We start from the raw sequence: 24,400 nt of genomic DNA, 5'->3' as shown, positions 1-24,400 counted from the left end.
AGTACATAAGGAATAATAACAGTATTACTGACCACTATATCAGTTGTACGACCTGGCAATAATTTTGTACAATTGTTTTTAGGAAAAACAATTGTCATTTGGATTGTGAATGCAGAATTAAAAACCTGAGAATGTCAAAGAAGCATCACATTAAATCAGCTGTATTTGAACATTTCACCATCACTCAAGATAGAAAACATTATGTCTGTCAGTGTATGACAAATGATCCAGACGAAAACAAATGCTGTGAAGCCAAGATGAGTGCATATTCAGGCAAAGATAAAAATGCTCCTACCAGAGCTTCTAATCTAAAGAGACATTTACAGCGCTTTCATCCAGAAGTACTGAAAGCAGTGGATGAGAGAGACTGCATCCAAACCAATGAACCAGTGCCCAGCTCTTCCAGCCAAACAAAGGAGCAGAGAACTTTGCAGCCATCAGTTGCAAGATATTTTGTCAGTGACAAAGTTACTGTGACAATGACAGTAGATACATTTAAAAAACAGATCATAGAGCTTGTTGTAAAGTATAGTGTGCCTATTTCATTATTTTCACGACCAGCTTTTATGTGTCTGAATGGGGAAATGGCCCGCAAGCTTGGTGTTTCTCTGGAGAGAGAGAGTATTAGAAAATTAGTAATCGAAGAAGCTTTTAAACAAAAGGAAGAACTTAAAAAAACTCTCAAGGGATGCTTTCTGTTTCTTAAAATGGATGCCTGCACACGTCACAGAGTGAACTATTGCCATTAATGTCCGATTTGTTTGTGACAAAAATAAAATAGTTACCAAGACATTGGCAGTAAAAGACACCAAAGCTCATCACACCAGTGAGTTTCTCCAGGTCTTGGTGGAAAAGGTTCTGCAAGACTATGAACTTAAAAAAGAGCAAGTTCTTTCTGTCGTAACTGACAATGCTTCAAATATGAGAAGTACTATTAAGCTAATGAATGAGAGTAATGATGGTGACCAGCAGCTAGAAGAATATTCTGGGTCCACAGACACAGAAATGTTTGAAATAGAGGAACACAGTATTGTAACTGAGGAGCAAACTGAAGTTGCTTCAGATGAACAGCAACATGATAGTTTAGATGATCTTGTTGAAACTGTGTCAATTATGTTCTTTCATTCATCACATGCGCTGTGTTGTGCATAAGCTACAGCTGGCTATAAGAGACAGTCTGCAAGAAGGACATGCTGCTGCACTGATTGGCAAGGTGAGAAAATTGGCTACTGTTGCCAGAACCCCTAAAGTCGACTCAATTTTGAAGAGACGTGCTGGAAAAGGGGCAATTATTGATCAAGCCACACGATGGGGTAGTACTTACTTAATGATTCAGCGCTTGGTTGAACTGAAAACCTTTCTTGTAGACATGGCTAACCCTCAACTGACGCTAAATGAAAGTCAGTGGAATCAGGTGACTGAGCTGGAAAAATTGCTAGAGCACCCATTTACAGTGACTAAAAAATTACAAGCAGAGGACTTAACTCCAGGTATTTTCTTAAAGGAGTGGAAGAACCTGATGTTTCGCCTGTCCCAAAGAGGAGGGTTAATTGCAAGTGGCATTGCTACATCAATGAAACGGAGAGAGGAGCTACTATTACAAAATAACATTCTTTTGGCAGCTGTTTATGTAGACCCAATGCATCGGATTCTTCTAGATGATCAACAGCTAAGTAAAGGAAAAGAAGCTCTGTTTGAAATAGCAGTAAGGATGAAAGGGTTGCAGAACAGTCAGGAGGAACAAGAAGAATTTGGTCGTCCTGCCACATCTTCACCCTCATCATCAACTGATGAAGAATTTAATTTCGAAAAATATTTGGATCACAAGGACCGTGCAAAGCGTTCCCGCATAGAAGAAGAGTCATCCCCATCAAGGAACACAGCCAGTACATTTCAGCAGAATTTTTCATGTGCACTAAAAGAAATTGAGAAATTTGACCGTTCATCAAAAATAACAGTGCAACAAGCGATTCCTCTGTATCCTGACATTGTCAGAGATGTTGCCTGAGTGGTTACTGCTTTGCCACCAACACAAGTTAGTGTAGAGAGGTTGTTCTCTGCTCTCAAAATAATTAGATCAGATTTGAGGGCATCCATGAAGGAGGATCTGACAGAGGCAATACTTTTTCTGAGGACAAATTTATAGATTTCTTCTTATTAACTGCATAAAAGTGTTTATTGCATATTTACTTACAGTTTAGAAAAGTTTCTAAAAGTTATTTGCTATATTCTAATTGTATTCTAATAAATGTAGTTTTTGCTCTAAGTGGTCTGATTACTTATATGATGGTGAGAAACTGAATAAGCACGATGTTTAATATTTTACAACAGTAAATTTGTTGTTATGAATTGGCCATTTATGAAGGAGCCGGAGTCGGAGCTGGATAAAATCCAGGAGTCGGAGTCGCAACTGTGGCTTACCGACTCCACAGCCCTGATTATAATTCTCCAGGTCATTTCAAATTTGCAGATACCACACATTGTATAGGTTCTTTTTTTATTCATGACGCCATTTTTCGAGACCCGTAGCTTCTCCATTTTTCGGGATCTGGGGCTGAGTGAGGGCTTTTTTTTTTTTTGCATTCCAAGCTGCTGTTTTTACCTATACAATTTTGAGGTAGGTATGATCTTTTAATCTCCTGGTATTGCATTTTATAGCAGTGTTACGGCGACCAAAAAAACCCATAATTCTTGCATTTTGATCTTTTTTCTCGTTACTCCATTTACCGATCTGCTGATTCTTTTTGTATTTTGATACATCGGGTGTTTCTGAATGCAGCAATACCAAATATGTGTATTTTTGATATTTTTGTATTGGTTTGTTTTGAATGGGGCAAAAGTGGGGTGATTTGAACTTTTTTATATTTTTATTTTTAATATTTTTAAAAAACTTTTTTTTGTTACACTTTTACTGTCTCCAATAGTCTCCTTAGGAGACTTGAAGCTGTGATCTTCTGATTACTTTTGCTACACATAGCAAGGCTTCAGCCCTGCTATGTGTAGCAGAAATGCTCATCTGCCATGAACGCCGGCCATGGGGCGGCGCTCATAGCAGTTCAGCAATGACAACCATGGGTGTCTCCTGCAGAACTCTGGTTGTCATGCCAACCCATCTGCGCCTTGCGATTGTGACGCGATTCCAGCACAATCATGTTAAATGCTGCTGTCAGAAATTGACAGCAGCATTTATCATGTTATCAGCCGCGGGTGGATCACGATTCCACCTGCGGCTGTTAGGGACACATGACAGCTGATCAGATCAACTGTCATGTGTCAGAAAAGCTGGAGCCCGCATCAACGGAGTAGACGAGACATATGACATATATATGTCGTGAAGACTAAAAAAACAAGTTTTATTGTCGGCAGCCACTATTGCATCCTGTGTCCAGTTCAACATGAAAAATCTGGTGAAATGTCCTCTTTCAAAGAAGATCTGTCTCTTGCCCCCAAAAATTGAGTTAAATGCTTTGTAAAATCCTTATGCTCCCTTGATTCAACTTTTCTTTTATGCTTTGCACTCTCTCACTCCATTGCTTAGGTATTTGTCGTTTTGGAACTTAATATGTGAAATCTCTGCTTGGAGTTCAACTGGGCATTTCTTCTGAGTCTAATGTGTGTTTGCACCCTGTGCTTTCACCTCTACTTCCCAGACACTGGCAGTCACAGCTCTTAATTTAGTAGCCTCAGATGCTGCTGAGCTGTGATTGGCAGCATTTGGGAGGGAGGGGTGGAAGCACATGCCTCCAGAGAACACTATGAAGAAACGCGCAGTTGAACTCCTAGCAAAGATTTCACATGTTATGCTCTGGTCTTATCTAGAGTGATATAATGGATTTATTACCATGAACACCTCAACATGATGAATTATGAAGTGACCTACAATACTTGCATGTTTTATGAAGAGCTTCTATTATGTTGTACAGCTTTATGATCTACGATGTTGTTAGTTATGTGTTTCCTATCAGAATACTGATAAGTGCAAGCTTGATAAAGAGTCTCTGATGCACAACTGACTGCTCCAACTATAAATGAGACGCACAGTTCAGCCGCCTTCTGTTTTTGCAATGTTTAATAAATTACGTGCCCAATTAATTGTCATGACCCCATCAATAATTATTGGGAGGTTATCTGTGCTGCGATGATAAAACTGAAGGTTGTGCATTACTGTGTGTATTTATCTTAACCACTGTAGTTAATGGTGCTTACTAAGACAAGTATATGCTTTGTCCAACTTTTATTATCAGAAGAACTTGAAATACAAGATGTAAAAATGGCATGAACTTAAGTACGCACAAGGTTTAGATTTGTATTTCCTGCAGTCAGCTTTTGTGTTGAATTTTCATGTGATTAAATTGCTTTAGTTAGACAGCATGAAAATGAGCAAGCTTCCAATGTACCTGTTTTTTCAGTCTGCTTTCATTCTCCTGCTGTAAAGAGCTTTTATCTTACATAGTGTGCTGCTTGAATCTCATGGAGCTCGACCCCCAGATCCTGACCCAGTAGTTACATCTAATTTAGCTCTCTCAAGATCATTAATTTCTGTACAGCAGTTAACTGCTCACCACCCTCTCCTCCATATCAGCTCCTGAGCTGTTATATGTTCTGTAAAGCAGTTCTTTATCACAGCTCTGACTTTCCTGAGATTGTACTTTTTCTAGTGTTCTTCTATTTCTGTCATAATATACTGATTACAGTATATGCTCAGAGCAAACATTAACCCCTTAACCCCTGGAGCTTTTTTTGGTTTTGCATTTTCATTTTTTGCTCCCATTCCCAGAGCCATAACTTTTTTATTTTTTGGTCAAAATGGCCATGTGAAAGCTTGTTTTTTGCAGGACGAGTTGTACTTTTGAAAGACACCATTGGTTTTTACCATGTTGTGTACTAAAAAACGGGAAAAAAAATTTCAAGTGCGGTGAAATTGCAAAAAAAGTGCAAACCCACACTGTTTTTTTGTTTGGCTTTTTTGCTAGGTTCACTAAACGCTAAAACTGACCTGCCATTATGATTCTCCAGGTCATTGTGAGTTCATAGACACCAAACATGTCTAGTTTCTTTTTTTTATCTAAGTGGTGAAAAAAAATTCCAAACTGTGCCATTTTCCTTTACCCCATTTTTCATGATCTCGGGTTCGGTGTGGGCTTATTTTTTGCGTGCCAAGCTGACGTTTTTAATGATACCGTATTGGTACAGATACGATCTTCTGAGCGCCCGCTATTGCATTGTAATGCAATGTCGCGGCGACCAAAAAAACATAATTCTGGCGTTTTTATATATTTTTTCTCCACTACGCCGTTTAGTGATCAGGTTAATTTTATTTTTTTTTATTGATAGATCGGGTGATTCTGAACGTGGCGATACCAAATGTGTATGTTTGATTTCTTTTATTGTTTTATTTTGAATGGAGCGAAAGGGGGTGATTTGAACTTTTTATATTTTTTTATATTTTTTTCTTTTCGCATGCTTCAATAATCTCCATAGGAGACTAGAAGCTGTCACAACTCGATTGGCTCAGCTACATAGAGTCTATGTAGCTTAATTACTGACTTGCTATGAGCGCCGGCCACCGGGTGGCGCTCACAGCAAGCCGGCACTGACAACCATAGAGGTCTCCAGGAGACCTCGGGTTGTCATACCGACACACTGGTGACCCGTGATCACATGACACAGGTCACCGGTGTGCGTATTTTCTGCTCAATTGCTGGAAGCGCCATTTAAATGCTGCTGTCAGCGTTTGACAGCGGAATTTAACTAGTTAATAGCCGCGGGTGGATCACGATTCCACCCGCGGCTGTTGTGGGCACATGTCAGCTGTTCAAAACAGCTGACATGTCCCAGAAAAGATGTGGGCTCAGTGCCGGAGCCCACATCAAAGGGAGGGAGTCCGACATCAGTGTAAATGTACGCCCGATGACGGAAAGGGGTTAGTAGTCTGTTAATGAGCTGCAGTAGGACGAAGCTCTTGGATCAGTGTTGTTCAGAAGTAAGGAGATTCCAGAACTGTTAGCTGCTCAAGACACAACTTTAATAATATCCCTTTTTAAGGCCCTACATACACATAAAAAAGTCAGCTGACTCCACTGACTTCAGCAATAACAGATAACTAATGCCTCTCGATTTTTCACCAATAGATGATTTTGAGAGGGAAATCAAGCAAGCTGAATTACCATGTCTAACTCTTTTTCTTCTACAAAGAAGCCTTATTGAAAAAACACTTCCACGTTCAGCCGACTACTCATTTATGGGGCAGTAGAGACCAAAACATTTAGTGTTCAGTTGACTGCTGTCTAAGGTGTATGAGCATCTTTAATATCAATTTATATTGTTTTTGTCTCTGCTCAGAAATGGACATGATGATTAAACGATTGACGCCCAGCCCAGCTTGGTCTTTAGGGTACATTCCCTTCAGATCACTGTGAATCCAGCATTGGTATCTACTATATTGTAACTGCTTCCCTGACCAGTAGCTGGTATTTGGTTATTAAGTTGAGAAATAAAATATCAAGTTTATTGCATGTAGTAACACCTCTCCATGTTGTTCTTCTGTTCTAGGAACACTTTGAGACAACCAGTGTAGACAGCTTGATCACCATTATCAGACAATTTTAAAAAACTGGATCATAATAGTCTTTCTTCACGAATGGCACATTGAAATGTACCGATATGTGATGGGTCTTTTTTAGATGATTTACCCAATTTAGAGATACAAAGACCTTCACCCCATTGTAGATGGTCAACCTTAGGTTTCATATACACTTGCCAACGTGCTGCATTAAAAGACCTCCAGTCTGCTATATGTTTGGTGGTCGTTTAACAGCTTCCTTAGGCAAGCTGGCCGCATTTCCCAAGTGCACAGAATGACCGTTAATTATTGTTCTTTGCGCATAGACTTAAATTGTTCTCGTCAGCACGTGTCTTTTTTTTTTTTTTTTACATGTTTCAGAATTATTTCACCTGACGAATGAGCGAATTTTTTTCTTCTTCTTGGTAGTTGGCAGCCTGGTTATAGTGTCCAATTATCGAGAAACGAGCATTTTTAGGAGCGTTCGTTCATGATAATCGGCCTGTGTAAATAAACCCTTACAAAGTTTGTTCGTAATTTCCCCTGTAGTGTTATTGTTGATTGACCCCAAACTGTAGTTCACTTCCAGCTCCGATAATGAGGGGAAGATGAGGCGTAATCTGCTCAGAGCGATTTTAATTTATTTGTGCAGTTGTCTCTTGATATCACCACAAAAAAGTGGGATCTTGACGTGACGTGCAACCAAGTAGCAAGATCATACTGTGCACAAACTTTTAATAATATTTTAATCTGCTTTTAGACAACCACGTAATTCAGTATTGATTACTAGTCTTACATAGAAGATATTTTTGGCCATTTGCAGTGGACCTGTTACTCTTCCCACTCCAGTTCTATTCAAATTAACTCATTTGTACTCCTTAGCTGCCATGCGCCACAGCAAAAAATTTACTCTGGTCAGGAGATAAAGTACATTTCTGTAGTAATTTACAGTACTTGTGTGGGGAACATTGAGATGGATTTGTTGGATGTTCTTAACCATGCCCCGTCAAAGCTGAGCTTCACCCACTTTTCAAACGGTTTGTAAAGTTTGTCCTGTCCGGCGTTAAAACATCAACTTGCAACTTCTTTGCAAAATTTGTAGATTCATGTAAATTTTGCAACATCTTAAAGCAGAGAATTGCCGTAAACTGCTTTTATGAATCAGCAACTACAGTGCCTTCCGAAAGTATTCGGCCCCCCTGGAACTTTTCAACTTTTTCCCACATATCATGCTTCAAACATAAAGATACCAAATTTTTGGTGAAGAATCATCAACAAGTGGGACACAATTGTGAAGTTGAACAAAATTTATTGGTTATTTTAAATTTTTGTGGAAATTCAAAAGCTGAAAAGTGGGGCGTGCAATCCTCTGACAGAGGACCTAATCGGTGACACCTCTCCTTGTGAAGGGTGCCATGCCATAGTGAGATAAAGCAAAACAAATATAGAAAATATATTCAAAAAATCTTGTTATAAGTTTTATTTTATGATGTCTTGTCTTGTCAAATAATCTATATCCCAATTTAGAAATGCCTCTCTGATTCTTCTATTGTATTTTATTTATTTATATATACATATATTTTTTTTTTTGTTAGCAGATTTCCAGCAGTCTACTTTTTTATTAGCGCCTTCAATTTTTGGCAAAATAATATAGTTACCTGCAGTGCCGCCTATTTTTTTTTTTTTTTTTTTTTTTACAACTAATACGTTGTAATCCCTTAATTTAGGGCTTGCTCTCGGAAATTTTACGAAAGGAAGAAGATCCCAAGACAGCATCTCAGTCATTACTGGTAAATCTACGGGCAATGCAGAATTTCTTACAGCTACCTGAAGCTGAGAGAGACCGAATTTACCAGGATGAAAGGGAAAGAAGTCTCAATGCAGCATCCACCATGGGTCCAGCACCTCTGATCAGCACACCACCAGCCCGTCCTCCGCAGGTAAAGGATGGAGTAACTAAACTACAACTCTGTCTTCGCCTATCAGTAGTTCCCTGTAATTGTTAATGTAATGCGTTTTACCCTGGGGATAATTCTTTATATTCCTGTATTAAAGTTTTTTTTTCAATAGTGATACTGTGAAAACATTTGTCTTCCTGTTGATAATCTTTTTAATATCTGCTTGTTCTCGTTGAGAAGTTCTGTGACGTGCCACACATTCTAGCAGCACTTCTCTCAAAGTTGCCCGTCTGTGATGTCAAACATTTTTGCAGCTCAAAATCGCCTATTTAATTGCATCCTGAAAGAAAAATTAGCTTCCTGCCCCAAAATATTGCTGTCTCTCCAGCTTCAATAATCTTGTTTTTCAGTCCTGTGAAATAGTTAGTGGTGGGTATTAGGACTTTGTATTACTTTTTCACAACGTTTTTGTGTAATAAAAATTCATAACCAATACTGAATTATTGGCATGAGGAAAAACTGAGCTTTGGATCAGATTATCAAACCATTTTTTATAAGCTTTTTTTACCATCAGTGTGGCATTGTTTTTTTTCCTCTTTTGCGAAAGAAAATATCTAAGTTTTTCCTACTTATGAGCTAGTACAAAATGGATGGCATCCAAATGCAGTTTGTTTTTGTTTTTTTGGTACTGACCCATTCACTTGACTGAGTACATTTTTAATTCGTAATTCTGATTAAAAAGGATAGTTCTCCTTTTTTTTGCTTTAGAAAATGGATATATGAACATGTCTATACACCGCAATGGGTATTAGTTGTATTTGTGAAAAACATGTACCTGAAAAACACAGGTCTGTAGAGTTTGAGACAGAGTTGGTTTTGGTTGAAGTCAAAGTCTTAGAAATGTACCAACTCCAATTCCAGCTTTTGACAACATATAAATATCATTGCTAGAGATGGGCGGACACCTTGATGTTCGGGTCCGGTGGATTCGGCCGAATTTCAAAAAGTTCGGATTCAGGTACCAGAACTGTACCCGAGCCCGGACCCCATTCACTTGAATGGGGGGCCCGAACATTCAGTGTTTGCTGCGCTGTCATGTGCATGGCAGCGCGGCAAACACTGCTTCTGATTGGCGGTGAAATCATCCTCGCCGGTCAGAGAGCCGTGGTTCCCACGCTGTCAAAAGACAGCGTGAGCGCTCTTCGGTGATAAGAGGAATAAAGCTCACATCCGGTCAATGGTGTCAGCTGATGGGACTACTGATCCCATCATCTGACACCTGCTACCGCTAATTACAGTGAGAGCAGGAATGGAGGATGGGGTATTCATTAGTCGCTCCTGCGCTGTAAATAAATAATTTAAAAAACGGCATGGGTTCCCCTGTATTTTTGCTATCCAGCCAGGCAAAACACAGCTGGGGGCTGCAACCCTCAGCTGTCAGCTTCAGCAAGGATAGTTATTAGTGATGAGCGAGTATACTGGTTACTCGAGATTTCCCGAGCATGCTTGGGTGGTCTCCGAGTATTTGGATGTGCTCGGAAATTTAGTTTCTGTCGCTGCAGCTGCATGATTTGCGGCTGCTAGCCAGCCTGAATACATGTGGGGGTTGCCTGTTTGTTAGGAAATCCCCACATGTATTCAGGCTGTCTAGCAGCCGCAAATCATGCATCTCCGGCGACACAAACTAAATCTCCGAGCACATTCAAATTCTCTGAGATCACCCGAGCATTCTCGGGAATTCTCGAGTAACGAGTATACTCGCTCATCACTACTAGTTATCAAGAATAGAGGGGTCCCAACGCTGTTTTTTTAATTATTTAAATAAATAATTTTTAAAAAGCGGCGTGGGGTCCCCCCCATTTTTGACAACCAACCTTGCTAAAGCTCACAGCTGGGGGCTGGTATTCTCTGGATGGTAAGGGGCCATGGATATTGCCCCCCAGCCTAAAAAATAGCAGCCCACAGCTGCCCAGAAAAGGCACATCTATTAGATGCGCCAATTCTGGCGCTTTGCCCGGCTCTTCCCACTTGCCCTGTAGCGGTGGCAAGTGGAGTTCATATTTGTGGGGTTGATGTCACCTTTGACATCAGGTGACATCAAGTCCACAGCTTAGTAATGGAGAGGCATCTATAAGACACCTATCCATTACTAATCCTATAGTTGTATGGTAAATAAAGATACAGCAAGAATAAAGTCCTTTATTTGAAATAAGACTAAACGCAGTTTTTCATTTTTATTTAAACGCCTAATTCCAGTGAAGCCCTCGTTCTCCTGTAATAAAAGTTAGATAAAAAAAGCAACAATATACATACCTGTCTGTCGTTCTGTCCCACGCCGTAATCCATGTCTGGGGGATGGTGCCAAGATGCCACCGTCTAGGCTGAGAACCATTGGTGACTGAACTGCTGCAAGTGCACCCTCAGTGACCAGCGGTGAAGTCATTGAGATTACTTCCAGTCAATGAGGCTCCATTCCCAGCCGGGCTGAACTGCTGTGAACTCTTACATCCCCGCTAGCACAGTGAGAGTTTTTCTCACCGTGCTAGCGGGGATGTTACCGAGGTCACCGCAGTTTAGCCCAGCTGGGAATTGAGCCTCACTGACCTGACGTAACCTCAATGACGTCACCACCGGTCACTGAGGCTGCGCTTGCAACAGTTCAGTCACCAGTGGTTCTCAGCCTAGACAGTCGCATCTTAGCACCGTCCAGGTTGAAAACTGTTTATCCCCCAGACATGGATTACGGCATGGGACAGAACGACAGACAAGTATGGTATATTGTTTTTTTATTTTACTTTTATTACAGGAGAACGAGGGCTTCGCTGGAATTAGACGTTTAAATAAAAATGGAAAACTCTGTTTATTCTTATTTCAAATAAAGGACTTTATTCTATTCTATTCTTATACTCTCTTCTCTTTTTTCTGGCTGTGTCTTTATTAACCATACAACTATAGGATTAGTAATGGAGAGGTGTCTTATAGACACCTCTCCATTACTAAGCCGTGGGCTTGATGTCACCTTACAATACAAAGGTGACATCAACCCCACAAATGAAATATGAACCCCACTTGCCACCGCTACAGGGCAAGTGGGAAGACAAAGCACCAGAATTGGCGCGTCTAATAGATGTGCCTTTTCTGGGCAGCTGCAGGCTGCTATTTTTAGGCTGGGGGGACCAATATTCACGGCCCCTTACGATCCTGAGAATACCAGCCCCCAGCTGTGAGCTTTAGCAAGGTTGGTTGTCAAAAATGGGCGGGGACCTCACGCCGTTTTTTTTATTATTATTTATTTACAGCGCAGGAGCGGCTAATGAATACTCCCATCCACCGCTCTTGCTCTCACTGTAATTAGCGGTGCACATGTCGGATTATGGGATCAGTAGTCCTGACACCAGTGACCGAAGGTGAGCTTTATACCTCCGATCACAGCTGAGCGCTCACGCTGTCTTCTGACAGAGTGGGAACCGTGGCTCTCTGACTGGCGGGGATGATTTCCCCGCTGATCAGAAGCGATTTTTGCCGGACTGCCATGCACATGACAGCGAGCGGGCAAACACCCGGTATTTGGGCAGCCAAACCTGAACAGTAAGAGTAACACGGACTTCGTGTTGAAGTCCGTGTTCGGTGTCCGTTCCTGAACAGTAGGTGTTCGGTACAGATGCCGAACCATACTGTTCTGGTTCGCCCAGCTCTAATCATTGCCCTTTTTTTATTATTGGTTAGATACGGTAACTTAGATTGATTGGAAGATATTTTTCTATTTTTTAACATTTCTGCTGCATTTTGGCCATTTATGATAATAGCGGAGTCTAAGTAGGAATGTTGGCTTATCATCTACACAGGTCTGGAAAGATAGTCGTCCAAATGAGGCCTTACATGGGTTGTCTGGAGCTGTTCACTTCCGCACCAGGAGGTGATGCTGATCAGAAAAGTGCACGATCCCTGATGACCATGCAAGCATCCTGGCAGGTATCACTTGTCATCTCCCAATGTGGAGGTGAGCAGCATCGGACAACCCTTGTAGAACCTTTATTAACATTCCAATAGAAATAATTTGTTTTGAGTTCATGAATATAGATCTTTTGCTTTCCTTATGATGTATAGACCTTAAATTTATAAAATATCTTTTAAAGCTCATTTTCATTTTTGGCATTCATGGATCTTTATATTAACGGTGACCAAACCTGATTAATCTGTATGGCTGACTTTACAATAATCTAATGTTCAAACAATCTAATGTGTATGGGAGTAACTCCCGACTACCCTCAGACAGATGTGTGTGGCCAGCAACTTTCTGATTTGTATCACCAGCCTAAATCGGTCTGAATTTACTGCTTATTGAGTATCTACTCAGACATTTCTCTCGGGCTACAGGTCTTATCCAAGATTTGAAAATGTGATCTTCTTTCGGGGCGATGTCTAGTGTAGCATACTCTCTCCATTCATTTCAATTGATTGATTTAAGTTGCCATGCCAGACATAACCTACGGACAAGAATGGCGCCTTTTCGGTAAAAAAAAAAATCAGACTTTTTTTTCTCATCTTATTTTGCCACAAAGGCTCTTACAATTTAAGACACTAGAGCTTATCTGAACACTATCTATTCAGAAAAGTTGCAGATCTTGGTTGTGCTATTTAAGATCAGTAAAAAATCTTCCTATAAGTGATAGGAAAAATTAGAATTGGTGTATAAATGTCTTATATGGGTGATTTCCATTTCTCGCTAAAAATCGTTAATCAGTTTACTCTTTAGTAACGCTATACATCTGTTATCTGCATACTTTATACATAAAATGTGCAATGTCTTCTATGTTCAATTGAGAATTTGGGAGTTTTTACATAAATAATAGTCTTCACATTACTTGTATTTTCCTCAGCGGACATGTGTTACAGAGGTAACACATGCCTTACTGGCATGGAATGCATTGGACATCACCTATTTTTTAAAAAAAAAAATGTCATCCCATTGTCCCCAAAACAGAATTTGAGAGATTAAAAGGGTTGTCCAAGACTTGTATGTTGGTGACCGATCCTTAGGCTAGATTAACCAGTGCACAGGGCGGACACCACTGAATAAAATGCTGAGTTGGTTCTACATCATGTATAGCTAATACAATCTATTAGATGATGTGCACAAAAATGAAAACTATATTCTGCCAATGTTAATTAAAAGTCTGGTATCAGTTCAAATAAATTTAGATCAGCACAATAGATACAACTAAAAGACGCAGACAGAATAACACAAAGTTAACCCCAAAAATAGTGGAGTGAAGTCCGGCATGCCATCACAGCCATGGCTTCTTCAGTGGTAGAATATGAGGATGTGTCAATGTCTTGTGTGTAGATTGCAACCACCAAAGAGGATTGTATACCCCCTCTGTTTTAGGAAATGTAGCTATTAAAATAATCTAGTGTTGGCTTTCTTGTGGACTTCAGGGACTCTAAGTGTCAAAGGATTGGAACAAGTCTGTAAACTTTGTAGAGATTGTTCTCCATTGCTGCAGCTCACCTCCCGTTGATGTGAATGAGAGATCTGCTGCAGGACCCAATAATGGCTCCTCCACAGTGTACAGACCTGAGCTCTTCTGTTCTGTACTCTGTGCACATCTGGCTGCTGCTAGATCTGCAGACAGCTGTTCGGTGATGGTTCCCAAAGGTAGGTCATGAGAATCTATGTCCTGGACAATCCCATTTATAGATGGAGCTTCCCAACATTTGTGGCTAAAGGATGTTAGTTGTTATATTGGAGACTCAGATTTGTATTAAAGGGAATCTGTCAGCCTAAAGAAATGGCTCTGAACTGTCATGTACGGATAGCGGAAGAGTGACTCTGTAAGGATGTCTTTCTAATTGAGTAAGGCCGGTTTCACATTAGCGCTTTTTAAGCGCACGCACGGCCGGGGGTAGCTCCGCCCCCGAGCCGGCTCTCTGCCCGGCGTGCCCGCCCCTCGCTTGTAGCGCCGCCTACTAGCGGACAGCGGCGCCTGCGATCGGCGCACCCTATCTTTAGCATAGGGTGCGCAGATCGTGCGCAGGCCGTGCGCTAGTTGCGCTTTGACCTGCGCTGCGCACTTTTGACGGTGCGCCGTGCGCGCCAAAATCCGAAAAGTTTGATTTTGGCGCGCACGGCGCACCGTCAAAAGTGCGCAGCGCAGGTCAAAGCGCAACTAGCGCACGGCCTGCGCACGATCTGCGCACCCTATGCTAAAGATAGGGTGCGCCGATCGCAGGCGCCGCTGTCCGCTAGTAGGCGGCGCTACAAGCGAGGGGCGGGCACGCCGGGCAGAGAGCCGGCTCGGGGGCGGAGCTACCCCCGGCCGTGCGTGCGCTTAAAAAGCGCTAATGTGAAACCGGCCTAACCGTCATTTTTTTTATTTTGGAGAAATTGGCTTCTTTCTCCGCCAGGGCTGATCAGCGATGTTCAAAAATTTCAATTCACGGGTAAAACCTGTAGTCAGTGAAGACAGATTGTTACATTACTGAAATAGATGAATCTTGTCAGTAGTATCTGCAATCTCTTATGTAGTAGGGTGGCGGAGAGGGAGGAGCTAGGTGCAGAGCTCCTCCCTCCTTCCCTCTACATAGACTCTCATCAGCAGCAGCTGCCACCTCCTGTCTCTGTAATGTAACAATCCGTCTTCACTGAATACAGATTTTACCCGTGAATTGAGAATTTTGAAAATCACTAATCAGCCTACTGACAAATAAGCAGATTTCTCTGATTAAGATGTATTACAAAGTTTCACTTATTTTCATGTGTACTATTTATTAATAAAATGAAAACTAAGCATTTACATGTTAAGCTCCCTTACACTTTAGATATCGGTCAGTCGAACAGTGGTTTAGCCGGTCGTTTGGCCAACCATTATCTCTTACCCAACTCCTCCGTACACAGGAGCTGCTCAGCCAGACGAGTGATCCCGTGTGCTCTATAAGTGAGCCACTGCAAGACCTGAGGGCTTCTTATCTCTGTAAGGAACAAACATATAAGTCAGATCTTTTTGTCCTCCCATATTTGTTGTGGACAGTCAGGAGGCCCACCCCTACAAATTATTGTCATACTAAGTCGTTGCAGACTTTGCCAGCATTAGTCTGTTTATGGGTGTGTTTGTAGCTGAATGCACTTTCACTCCCTTACTATCCTACAAAAGGCCAGTGCTCTACTAACAAAGCATCTAGGAGTCTGCGGTAGTATTTCTCTTACTTTAGGACTCCGGGGGATGCATTACTGGGCAGAGACGTCTGCAGGCTTGCGACAAGGAAATGGAAGTGAGTTTAAAGGGAATCTGTCACCTATTTTTTGCCCTATAAGATGCGGCCACAGCCATCAGGGGCTTATCTACAGCGTTCTGTAATGCTGTAGATAAGCTCTTGATGTAACCTGAAAGATAAGAAAAACGAGTTATATTATACTCACCTAGGTGCGGTCCTGGTCTGATCCGGGTCCGATGGGTGTCGCGGTCCGGTCTGGCGCCTCCCATCTTCTAACAATGACGTCCTCTTCTTTGCTTCACATCGCGGCTCCTGTTGAAGGCAGAGCAGAGTAATGCAGTGCGCAGGCGCCGGGAAAGGTAAGAGAAGTCCGGCGCCTGTGCACTGCGGTACTTTGCTCTGCCCTCAACGCCTGCGCCGGAGCCGCAACGGGAAGCAAAGAAGAGGACGTCATCGTTAGAAGATGGGAGGTGCCGGCCCGGACCGTGACACCCATCGGACCAGCACCGGACCAGGACCGCTCCTGGGTGAGTATAATATACCTTGTTTTTCTTATCTTTCAAGTTACATCGAGGGCTTAGCTACAGCATTACAGAATGCTGTAGATAAGCCCCTGATGGCGGTGGCCGCATGTTATATACGAAAAATTAGGTGACAGACTCCCTTTAAAGTTAATAATTACATAATTGCAATCTGTGTCTCTTCTGCTCGTCTCACATTAAAATAGTTCAGGACCATTTTTTGCAGTGACATATTCTCTTTAACTTCATCGGTGCCCTCGTGGGCTTGCCTAACACCGTTCTTATTTATGTCCTAATGGTGCCCGGCTCTTCCATTAAGTTTTACGGGGATACTTTTGTGCTTTAATACAAACATACCGATCTTGGAAAATATTGCTTAGCCACTTCTATCCAGATTCAATGTACATAATAAAACCGATGAGTTCATCAAACACAAAAGCATCCTTTCTTGACATACGGCAGAGTTTACAGCTAATGATTACCAAATGTCTTCCAGGAGTAATAAATAACACTGGTTGGCGATGGTGGACAGGAGGAAGCTGCTCCAGTTATACGCTAATGTATTGCAAGAAAGAGAGCAAATTTCCTTATTGAAAGGGAACATGGTGTGCTAATGGCTTAGTCTACTATTAATGGACTTTAGCCTGAAGTCCACTGAAGGATCCTTTTAGAGATAAGGGGATAAAACGGACTTCGAATCATAAAAAAAAAAAAATGTGATTCCCAATAGAACGGCCGTGATTCGATAATTAGCGTTGCCTTAGGCTCCACTGAATCCTAGCGTGGTGCTTCTGTACGTCTCGGCGGCTTAGAGGATTACTAATATCATTTGAAATGTCTAATAATATTACTGATTCTTTGTGCAACGTTATATTTGCTTTAACAGTGATTCAAAATGAGGCAAGATGTGTTTGGTGTAGACATTTGCTGCTGCATATGATAGCTGGGATTTCGGATGATAATCCATTTATCAAGCAATGAGTCAACTGTAAATTCTGGATTTGTAGGCGCTAATGGAACTTAACGGAAGAGTTAAAATGACAGGCTATAAAAAGCAGCACAAAAAAGATAGCAGCTGATAAAAGCAAAAAAAAAAAAAAAATCCACATATATAAATACAAATATTCTGATCTAAAATGTTTTGGGATCGTTAAAAAAAGTGAATAAATGTTAAATGATCTAAAGCCCATTTCTGTAAACAACCGCTGAGGAGTCTCAGGAAATATCTCGCATGTCTGTTCTCTCTCCTTTGCATGTTTTTCCTGCCAAGTGTCTTAAAGAACTACAAAAGATTCATCAATTGCTTTAAAATTATTCCATTCTTTTGATGTAAGTCCAACAACAGGTATCACAATCTGCATTGAGACTGATAATACAGAGAAATGGCGAAACGATTATTGATGCATTCATGCACACCTTAGTGTACCGTACGTGTCTGTCGGAGGATAAAACTTGCAAATATTTTTCACAAATCCTGAGAAGTCTGTTACAAGAATAATGCAGAAGAATATTTTCCCTGTATTCTTTATCCTATTTTTTTTAAAGCTATATTACACATTTAATATGAGATGTTACATTTTAGGATAGTTCAATTAGACTTAATTTGTAAATTTGGGAAAATTGCTTAAAACTTTTCAAACTTTCTTAACATGATTCACAATGACAGCGCTAATATCTCGCATTTAGCCTAGTATACTTCTACATGTAATCTACCCCAGAGACGAGGCTTGAAGAACACGCTTTAAATTATTTTTTTTTATTTAAGCTGAGTACCTCCTCCAGTTGGCCCTGCTCCATTATGCTGGGTCAAGTTTTCCCTTCTGTCCCCTCTGTTACCGGGGGTTGGAGCATCACTTTGGAATAAAGAGAGCCTAAAGTGCAAATTTTCTCTTCAAATAACTGGGTGTGTATACCACAGACCTTCCTCGAGAGTGTTGACTTTTTCTCCTCTGGTGCTGGCCACTCCAAAATAAGGTGTGTTATAGAGGGGAATAAGCAGATGATCACTGAGAACGTAACAATTGCAGCGTGGCTTACGGTCTTCTCTTGAGACAAGCTTTGTCTCATGGGAACATACAGAACGCTGCATTAATCGAGCCCCATCCTGCTATTGGAGCGCCACAGCCGTGGACCCGATTGTGTTCCTTTTCTTCTGTGCTCTGGCTCTCCAGTGTTTCTGCTAACCTGTACTACGGACAGCTGTGACCTTCTGGATGAGCATTTCCTCCCACAATGACAAGACCATGTTTTGTTTGGCTAGTGTCATAGAGGAGAAAAAACAAACTACCACAGAGAAGTTCTGTGACATACGCCCAGCTGGATAAAGTGTAAATTTGCATGTTTGGTTCATAACTTTGGAATGGTGGGGAAAATTAAAAACTGTTCTCCAGAATCAGTGTTGCAGACTCACCTGGAGGAGGTACTTGTTTAAATTAAAAAATCTGCTGAACCATGGTGACTTGATGGATGAAAGCTCTGTAGGAAGATCGATCTTTTGCGCAAGCCTAGCTAGGTCCACCATGAAAATTAGCACTGAAGAAAAAGGCCCACATCTCTGTTTTTCTTTAAATTCACCAAACATTTCCAAATACTGAATACTCAGGGAAGCAGCAAGAATAAAATAACAACAAACTGTCCAGTTTTAAACTGGTGACTGCTTTTCTTTAAAGCTCCAGCACCCCAGTACAAAACCTTAACCAAGGTCACCCACTTATCTAATATATAAAGCTCAAGTGTGAGTATGTATGTATGTGTGTGTGTGTCCGGGATTGGCATCCGCACCGTCGCAGCTACAGCCACAAAATTTGGCACAGTCACATGTCTGGACCCTGAGAGTGTCCTAGGCTATGTTGTGAGGCGAAATTTTAACCCCGCGCGTTCCAATTCACCAAACAATTTTGCCCCTACCTACATAATGGGGAAAAAGTGTGTGTATCAAGCCCCGCCCCTCATTATGATGTCATAATGGTTGCCACGGCGACGCTGATGTCATCATAGGTTGCAAGCCCCGCCGCTCATTATGATGTCATAATGGTTGACTATGGGATGGAGGATGTGTGATGGGTATATGGGCACTGGACTATGGGATGGAGGATATGTATGACGGGTGAATGGGCACGGGACTATGGGATTGAGGATGTGTGATGGGTATATGGGCACTGGACTATGGGATGGAGGATATGTATGACGGGTATATGGGCACAGGACTATGGGATGGCGGATATGTATGATGGGTATATGGGCACGGGACTATGGGATGGAGGATATGTATGATGGGTATATGGGCATGGGACTATGAGATGAAGGAAGTGTGATGGGTATATGGGCACTCGACTATGGGATGGCGAATATGTATGATGGGTATATGGGCATGGGACTATGGGATGGAGGATGTGTGATGGGTATATGGGCATGGGACTATGGGATGGCGAATATGTATGATGGGTATATGGGCACGGGACTATGGGATGGAGGATGTGTGATGGGTATATGGGCACAGGACTATGGGATGGAAGATGTATAATGGGTATATGGGCACGGGACTATGGGATGGCGAATATGTATGATAGGTATATGGGCACGGGACTATGGGATGGAGGATAATTATAATTTGCTATAACTAACCACAGTTAGTTACTATGCCCGGGCAGCGCCGGGCTCTTCAGCTAGTTATATGCTATTTTTAATACAGGTATTTTGCTTGAGTGCTACAGTAATGCCTCGAAAGCTGCTCCTTTTTTGGATAAGAATCTGTTCTATAGATTCTATCAAACAGATGATATCAGAATACATGTGTCATTGCTTGTCTCCAACTCAACAAATAAGGTATAAAACAAAGGAGCTCGGACGGATTTGGCTTATAGGCCCACACACCTTAGAAAACTGTCTCCCGAACACTCCGTCGTACTACAGCCATCTTCCCCAACTCGCCATTGCATTTGCTGAACATTTACGGTATATTTTTTCACTGGGGAGAAAAATATTCAGAATTGAGAGTCCTCAGTGGTTGATACCTTTTAATGGCCAACTGAAAAGATGGTAACACATTGCAAGCTTTCGAGACTACTCAGGTCTCTTCATCAGGCATAGAATAACACAAAATCACAAAGTCACATATTTATACACATCAGGGCACAGGAATAATTAAATAGGTACACGACACGGTACAAAGATGTATATCTTTCCTGTATTCACTGGGGAGAGACATTTCTGCCGGACACTTCTGGTGTCGACTGATCTCCCAGAAGAGAAAAAAAAAGGATTGAGTGTGGGAATTCAACATGCCCTATTATCCCTCTGCCAAACGTTTGGACTCCCTTCCCCACTGTCTTATACATAAGATGGTAAGGTGAGTTTGGCAGGGGTTGGTGAAGCCGAAAAATGTATCTTGTTGCTTTACACAATATATATTCTGGTACTAAGTATTTTAGAGAAAAGCTACTTGCTTTCTTCCACTAGGTGAAAACCTTGTACCCTACTGACAAAGAAGAACACAATCTGCTCTAAAATCTAAGATGCTCTAAACGGCTAACGATATAAGCAAAAAGCAAAAGGGGCAAGGTTAAGGCGTGTTAAAGGGGAAATCTAATAAGAATAAAGAACCATGGAATCTAGGATGCCGCCATTATGCTTTTATCACAGGCGTAAATCATCGCAGTTATGTTGCATGCCGTTCAAGATAAGCCAGTCTTTTCAAAGACAGATGGTTAAATTCTTTCACGTTAATTGCAGAAAGCTTTCAGTTGCACACTTGCACGCTTCTGTGAAAATATTTGGCTGGTTGCCATAAAACGTGACCGATGACTTTGCTATTGGCTGTTGTCATTTGACAATGGAGACTGTATTATTAACCTGCTCGGAAAATTTACAAGAAGGACAGGAATTTGCTGTTAAAACAGAATATTTCTGTGGGTTTTTTTTACATTGATTTCTGATTTTTATTTATTTTTTTTATTTAGTTGTTTGCTTTTGTTTTTATTACTGCCAATGAGATTTTGTATATGTAAAATAAACATGTGTGTGTATGTATAATTTACTATATATGTGTGTGTGTGTGTGTGTGTGTATATATATATATATGTATATATATATATATATATATATATATATATTTATAATTTACAATATATTTATATATTTTTTTACTTTCTTTTTCCCCCTACACTCTGAGTAAATGTCCACTTTCTAATGTATGTTCCAGGTCAAAACAGCTACCATTGCGACTGAGAGAAACGGAAGCCTGGAGAACTGCACCATGAATATTAATGCTTCCATCTATGATGAGATTCAGCAGGAAATGAAAAGAGCTAAAGTATCCCAAGCGCTATTTGCAAAGGTTGCAGCTTCCAAAAGCCAGGTACATAATATTCATTTGAAGAAAAAATATTATTCTGCTCTCTGTACAGATTTAAAGCGCTCAAATGTTTGAGAGGTGAATTTCGAGCATTGTACACAGGATGGTGTCTAAGCCTTATTGCTCCCAGATCATCTAATCTACTTCCATAAGCCACGAAAAACAACATAGACACTGGATTTCTTCAGACTGGTAAAAAAAAAAAAAAAAAATTAAAATATTATGGAAACTTGGAAGGATTGCTGTATAATGGTGCTCGTGGGATTATGCAGTAATATTGCATATATCAGCAAATTGAGCATATCCTTTCTTAAATGGCCATCATGGGAAGTCCCCACTGATGAAAATCATAATTTATTCTAAATAAATGAATTTATTTATTGCTCCTCCCGTTATTTTTATTTTTTTTTGCTGTAGAACTTCTTTCTAGGCGTCGATAGCATTGTCTATCCTAAGCCAGTACTGCCAGAATGATCATATTTTTATGTGTTTGTAAACGAAAACTAATATGTCCAAGGGGTGCAAATCTTTCCCCTTTGCTTTCTGCGGATTCCTTTCTTTATTTTGGCTTAAATGGACACTCGCAAAATATTGAGTACTCCCTCTCCATAGGGGCTCTGGGAACTGGGCTCTGCAGAACCACATCTTGAATGGCGTGGAAGTGCACATGCTCGACCTCCACTCCATTCATTGTCTGTGGGACTACCAGAAAAGACCAGCACAGCATCCTGTTATTTCTGGCAGTTCCATAGACAATGAATGGCATTTGAGCTCTTGCACATCTGCTCCATTCAAGATGGGGGTCTACGGGGCCTAGTTTCCTAAATTCAGAGCCAGGTTCTCTGGATTGCACGAAGGACCCGGCAATCAGTAAGTTCACTTCTCTATAAATATATGCCATATATTTTAGTAATTATTAAAATGATTACATAGTGGGATTAAAAATAGAATTATAAATGGATCTATAAATTAAAAAAAAAATATCTCCCTCAGTTTTTTGGACTATAAGGCTACATTCCCACTATGAGCTTTTGTTGCGTTTTTGATGTTGCAGAATTTCAGCTCATTTTTATTTAAATTAGGTTACTTTGCTTTTTTTTTTACATGCGTTTTTATCAGATTTTTGATGCTGCGTTTTTTGTCTGTTCGCTGTGTCATTCTTTAAATAAAGCTGCCTTGTTTTTGAAACTTTCTGGTATTTTGATTTCACTGACCTTTATTGATAGTCATGTGCATTACATGCGTGTTTTTATCTGTTTCCACTGCGGAGACTCTCTAAAAACATGATGTGTTCTAATGTAATGCACTGAAAACTCAGCGTACTTGCAAGGTCCGTTTACGCAGCGTAGATAAAAGCTCATTGTGGGAACACAGCCTAGCGTTTTTTAGCGCAGCGCATTGTGCGCGTACATGCGCATGCGTCCTGAGCTCCTATCTTTAACATGGGTGCGCATGGTCGTTTTTGTGCACATGCTTTTTTTGTAGTGTGCGCCTAGGCGCGCCGGACGCACCCTGTTGCATTTTTTGTGCGTCCAATCTGTGTAAAAAAACGCATACGCACAAATGCGCACAGAATGCGCAAAAAAATCACATTACAGTCTATAGGAACGCTGGCGGGCGCATGGACATGCGCACGCCTGCATTTAAAATCGCATGCGTTTTAAGAGTTAACATGGTTGAAACTGGTTAAAACGCATGCGCATAAAATAAGCAAACGCATACAAAACGCATGATGCGTTTTTTGCATGCGTTTCTATTGCGCACGATGCGCAGCGCTAAAAAACGCTAGTGTGAAAGTAGCCTTAGACGCACTTTTTTTAGAAAGAAAAAAATCTTACTAAAAAGCGTAGGGCAACAAACAAGCCCTCAAAATGCTCCAACAATGGAAAAAAATACAAATCTTATAGGTCTCAGAATGCAGCAATAGAAAGAAGAACTGCAAAATTAATAAGCATTAAGTGGACCCAGAGACAATGCCATAAAAAATGAGCAATTTGTTTCACAAATAACGGGTTATATGGCGACGTCCTGAGAAAGCAAAGTTAGGGCTTTTGGAAGATGAGAAATGACAAACTGAATGAGAAAGCTCCACCCACGCCACCATAATGGTTAACTATAGTCAAATGCACTTAAAGGGAACCTGCCACCAGTTTTGTGACATAGCAGCTAAAAATATTACCTCATTCAGCATCTGCGCTGCATTCCCTAAATCCTTATAGAACCCCCTGACTCCCCTTGTATACTCCCGAAAAACCTTTATAATTTCTCCCGCGCTGTATGGTAATCTTCTCAGTCCAGTCCGATGGGCGTGGCTTCGGGCTACTGCATCATTCCCGCCGGCTTCTGGTCGCCGTCCTCCTGACATGGATAACGATCTAGATCGCCATGTGACATCTCGCAGCTGCTCACAAATATTGCGTTTCACGCGTGCGGAGTATGTTTTGCCCAACCGCGGACAAAGCCGAAAAACAAGTGCGCGTGCACTGGCAAAAAGTATTTCCGGTACATGAGCCAGAAGTACGTCTGTCGGCGCATGACACTAATGTTTTTCGGCTTTGCCCCGCAGTTGGGCAAAGCATACTGCGCAGGTGCGAAACCCAATATTTCTGAGCAGGTGCAGGATGTCGCTTGGCACAAGAGGCATCATTCATGAAGTAGGACGGCGAGCAACAGCCGATGGGAGTGACGTAGAGGCCCGAAGCCACGCCCATTGGACCGGACTGAGAAGATTACCATACAGCGCGGGAGAAATTAAAAAGTTTTTTCGGGAGTATGCAAAAGGATTCAGGGGATCTGTAAGGATTTAGGGAATGCAGCACAGACGCTGAATAAGGAGATCTTTTTAGCTGCT

At 41.2% G+C, this 24,400-nt stretch overlaps 1 protein-coding gene across 3 annotated transcripts in view; it reads left to right on the top strand.

Annotated features, from left to right (window-relative positions):
* The window catches only part of SATB1 (SATB homeobox 1), a 110,064-nt gene that overhangs the window by 41,461 nt on the left and 44,203 nt on the right, over positions 1-24,400 (top strand). For 2 of the 3 annotated variants that reach the window (XM_073568104.1, XM_073568099.1), the window contains exons 8-9: positions 8,290-8,502; positions 21,397-21,552. In XM_073568104.1, coding sequence (XP_073424205.1) covers positions 8,290-8,502; positions 21,397-21,552 — 369 coding nt within the window. The remainder of the gene's footprint in view (positions 1-8,289; positions 8,503-21,396; positions 21,553-24,400) is intronic. The other variant, XM_073568105.1, reaches the window with a different exon arrangement.

Source organism: Dendrobates tinctorius, unplaced genomic scaffold (genome assembly GCF_039654945.1).
Source record: "Dendrobates tinctorius isolate UK_male_01 unplaced genomic scaffold, ASM3965494v1 ptg000005l, whole genome shotgun sequence".
NCBI lineage: Eukaryota > Metazoa > Chordata > Amphibia > Anura > Dendrobatidae > Dendrobates > Dendrobates tinctorius.
Note: the sequence above shows the minus strand (reverse complement) of the source record. Positions and strands in the feature narration are given on the sequence as shown.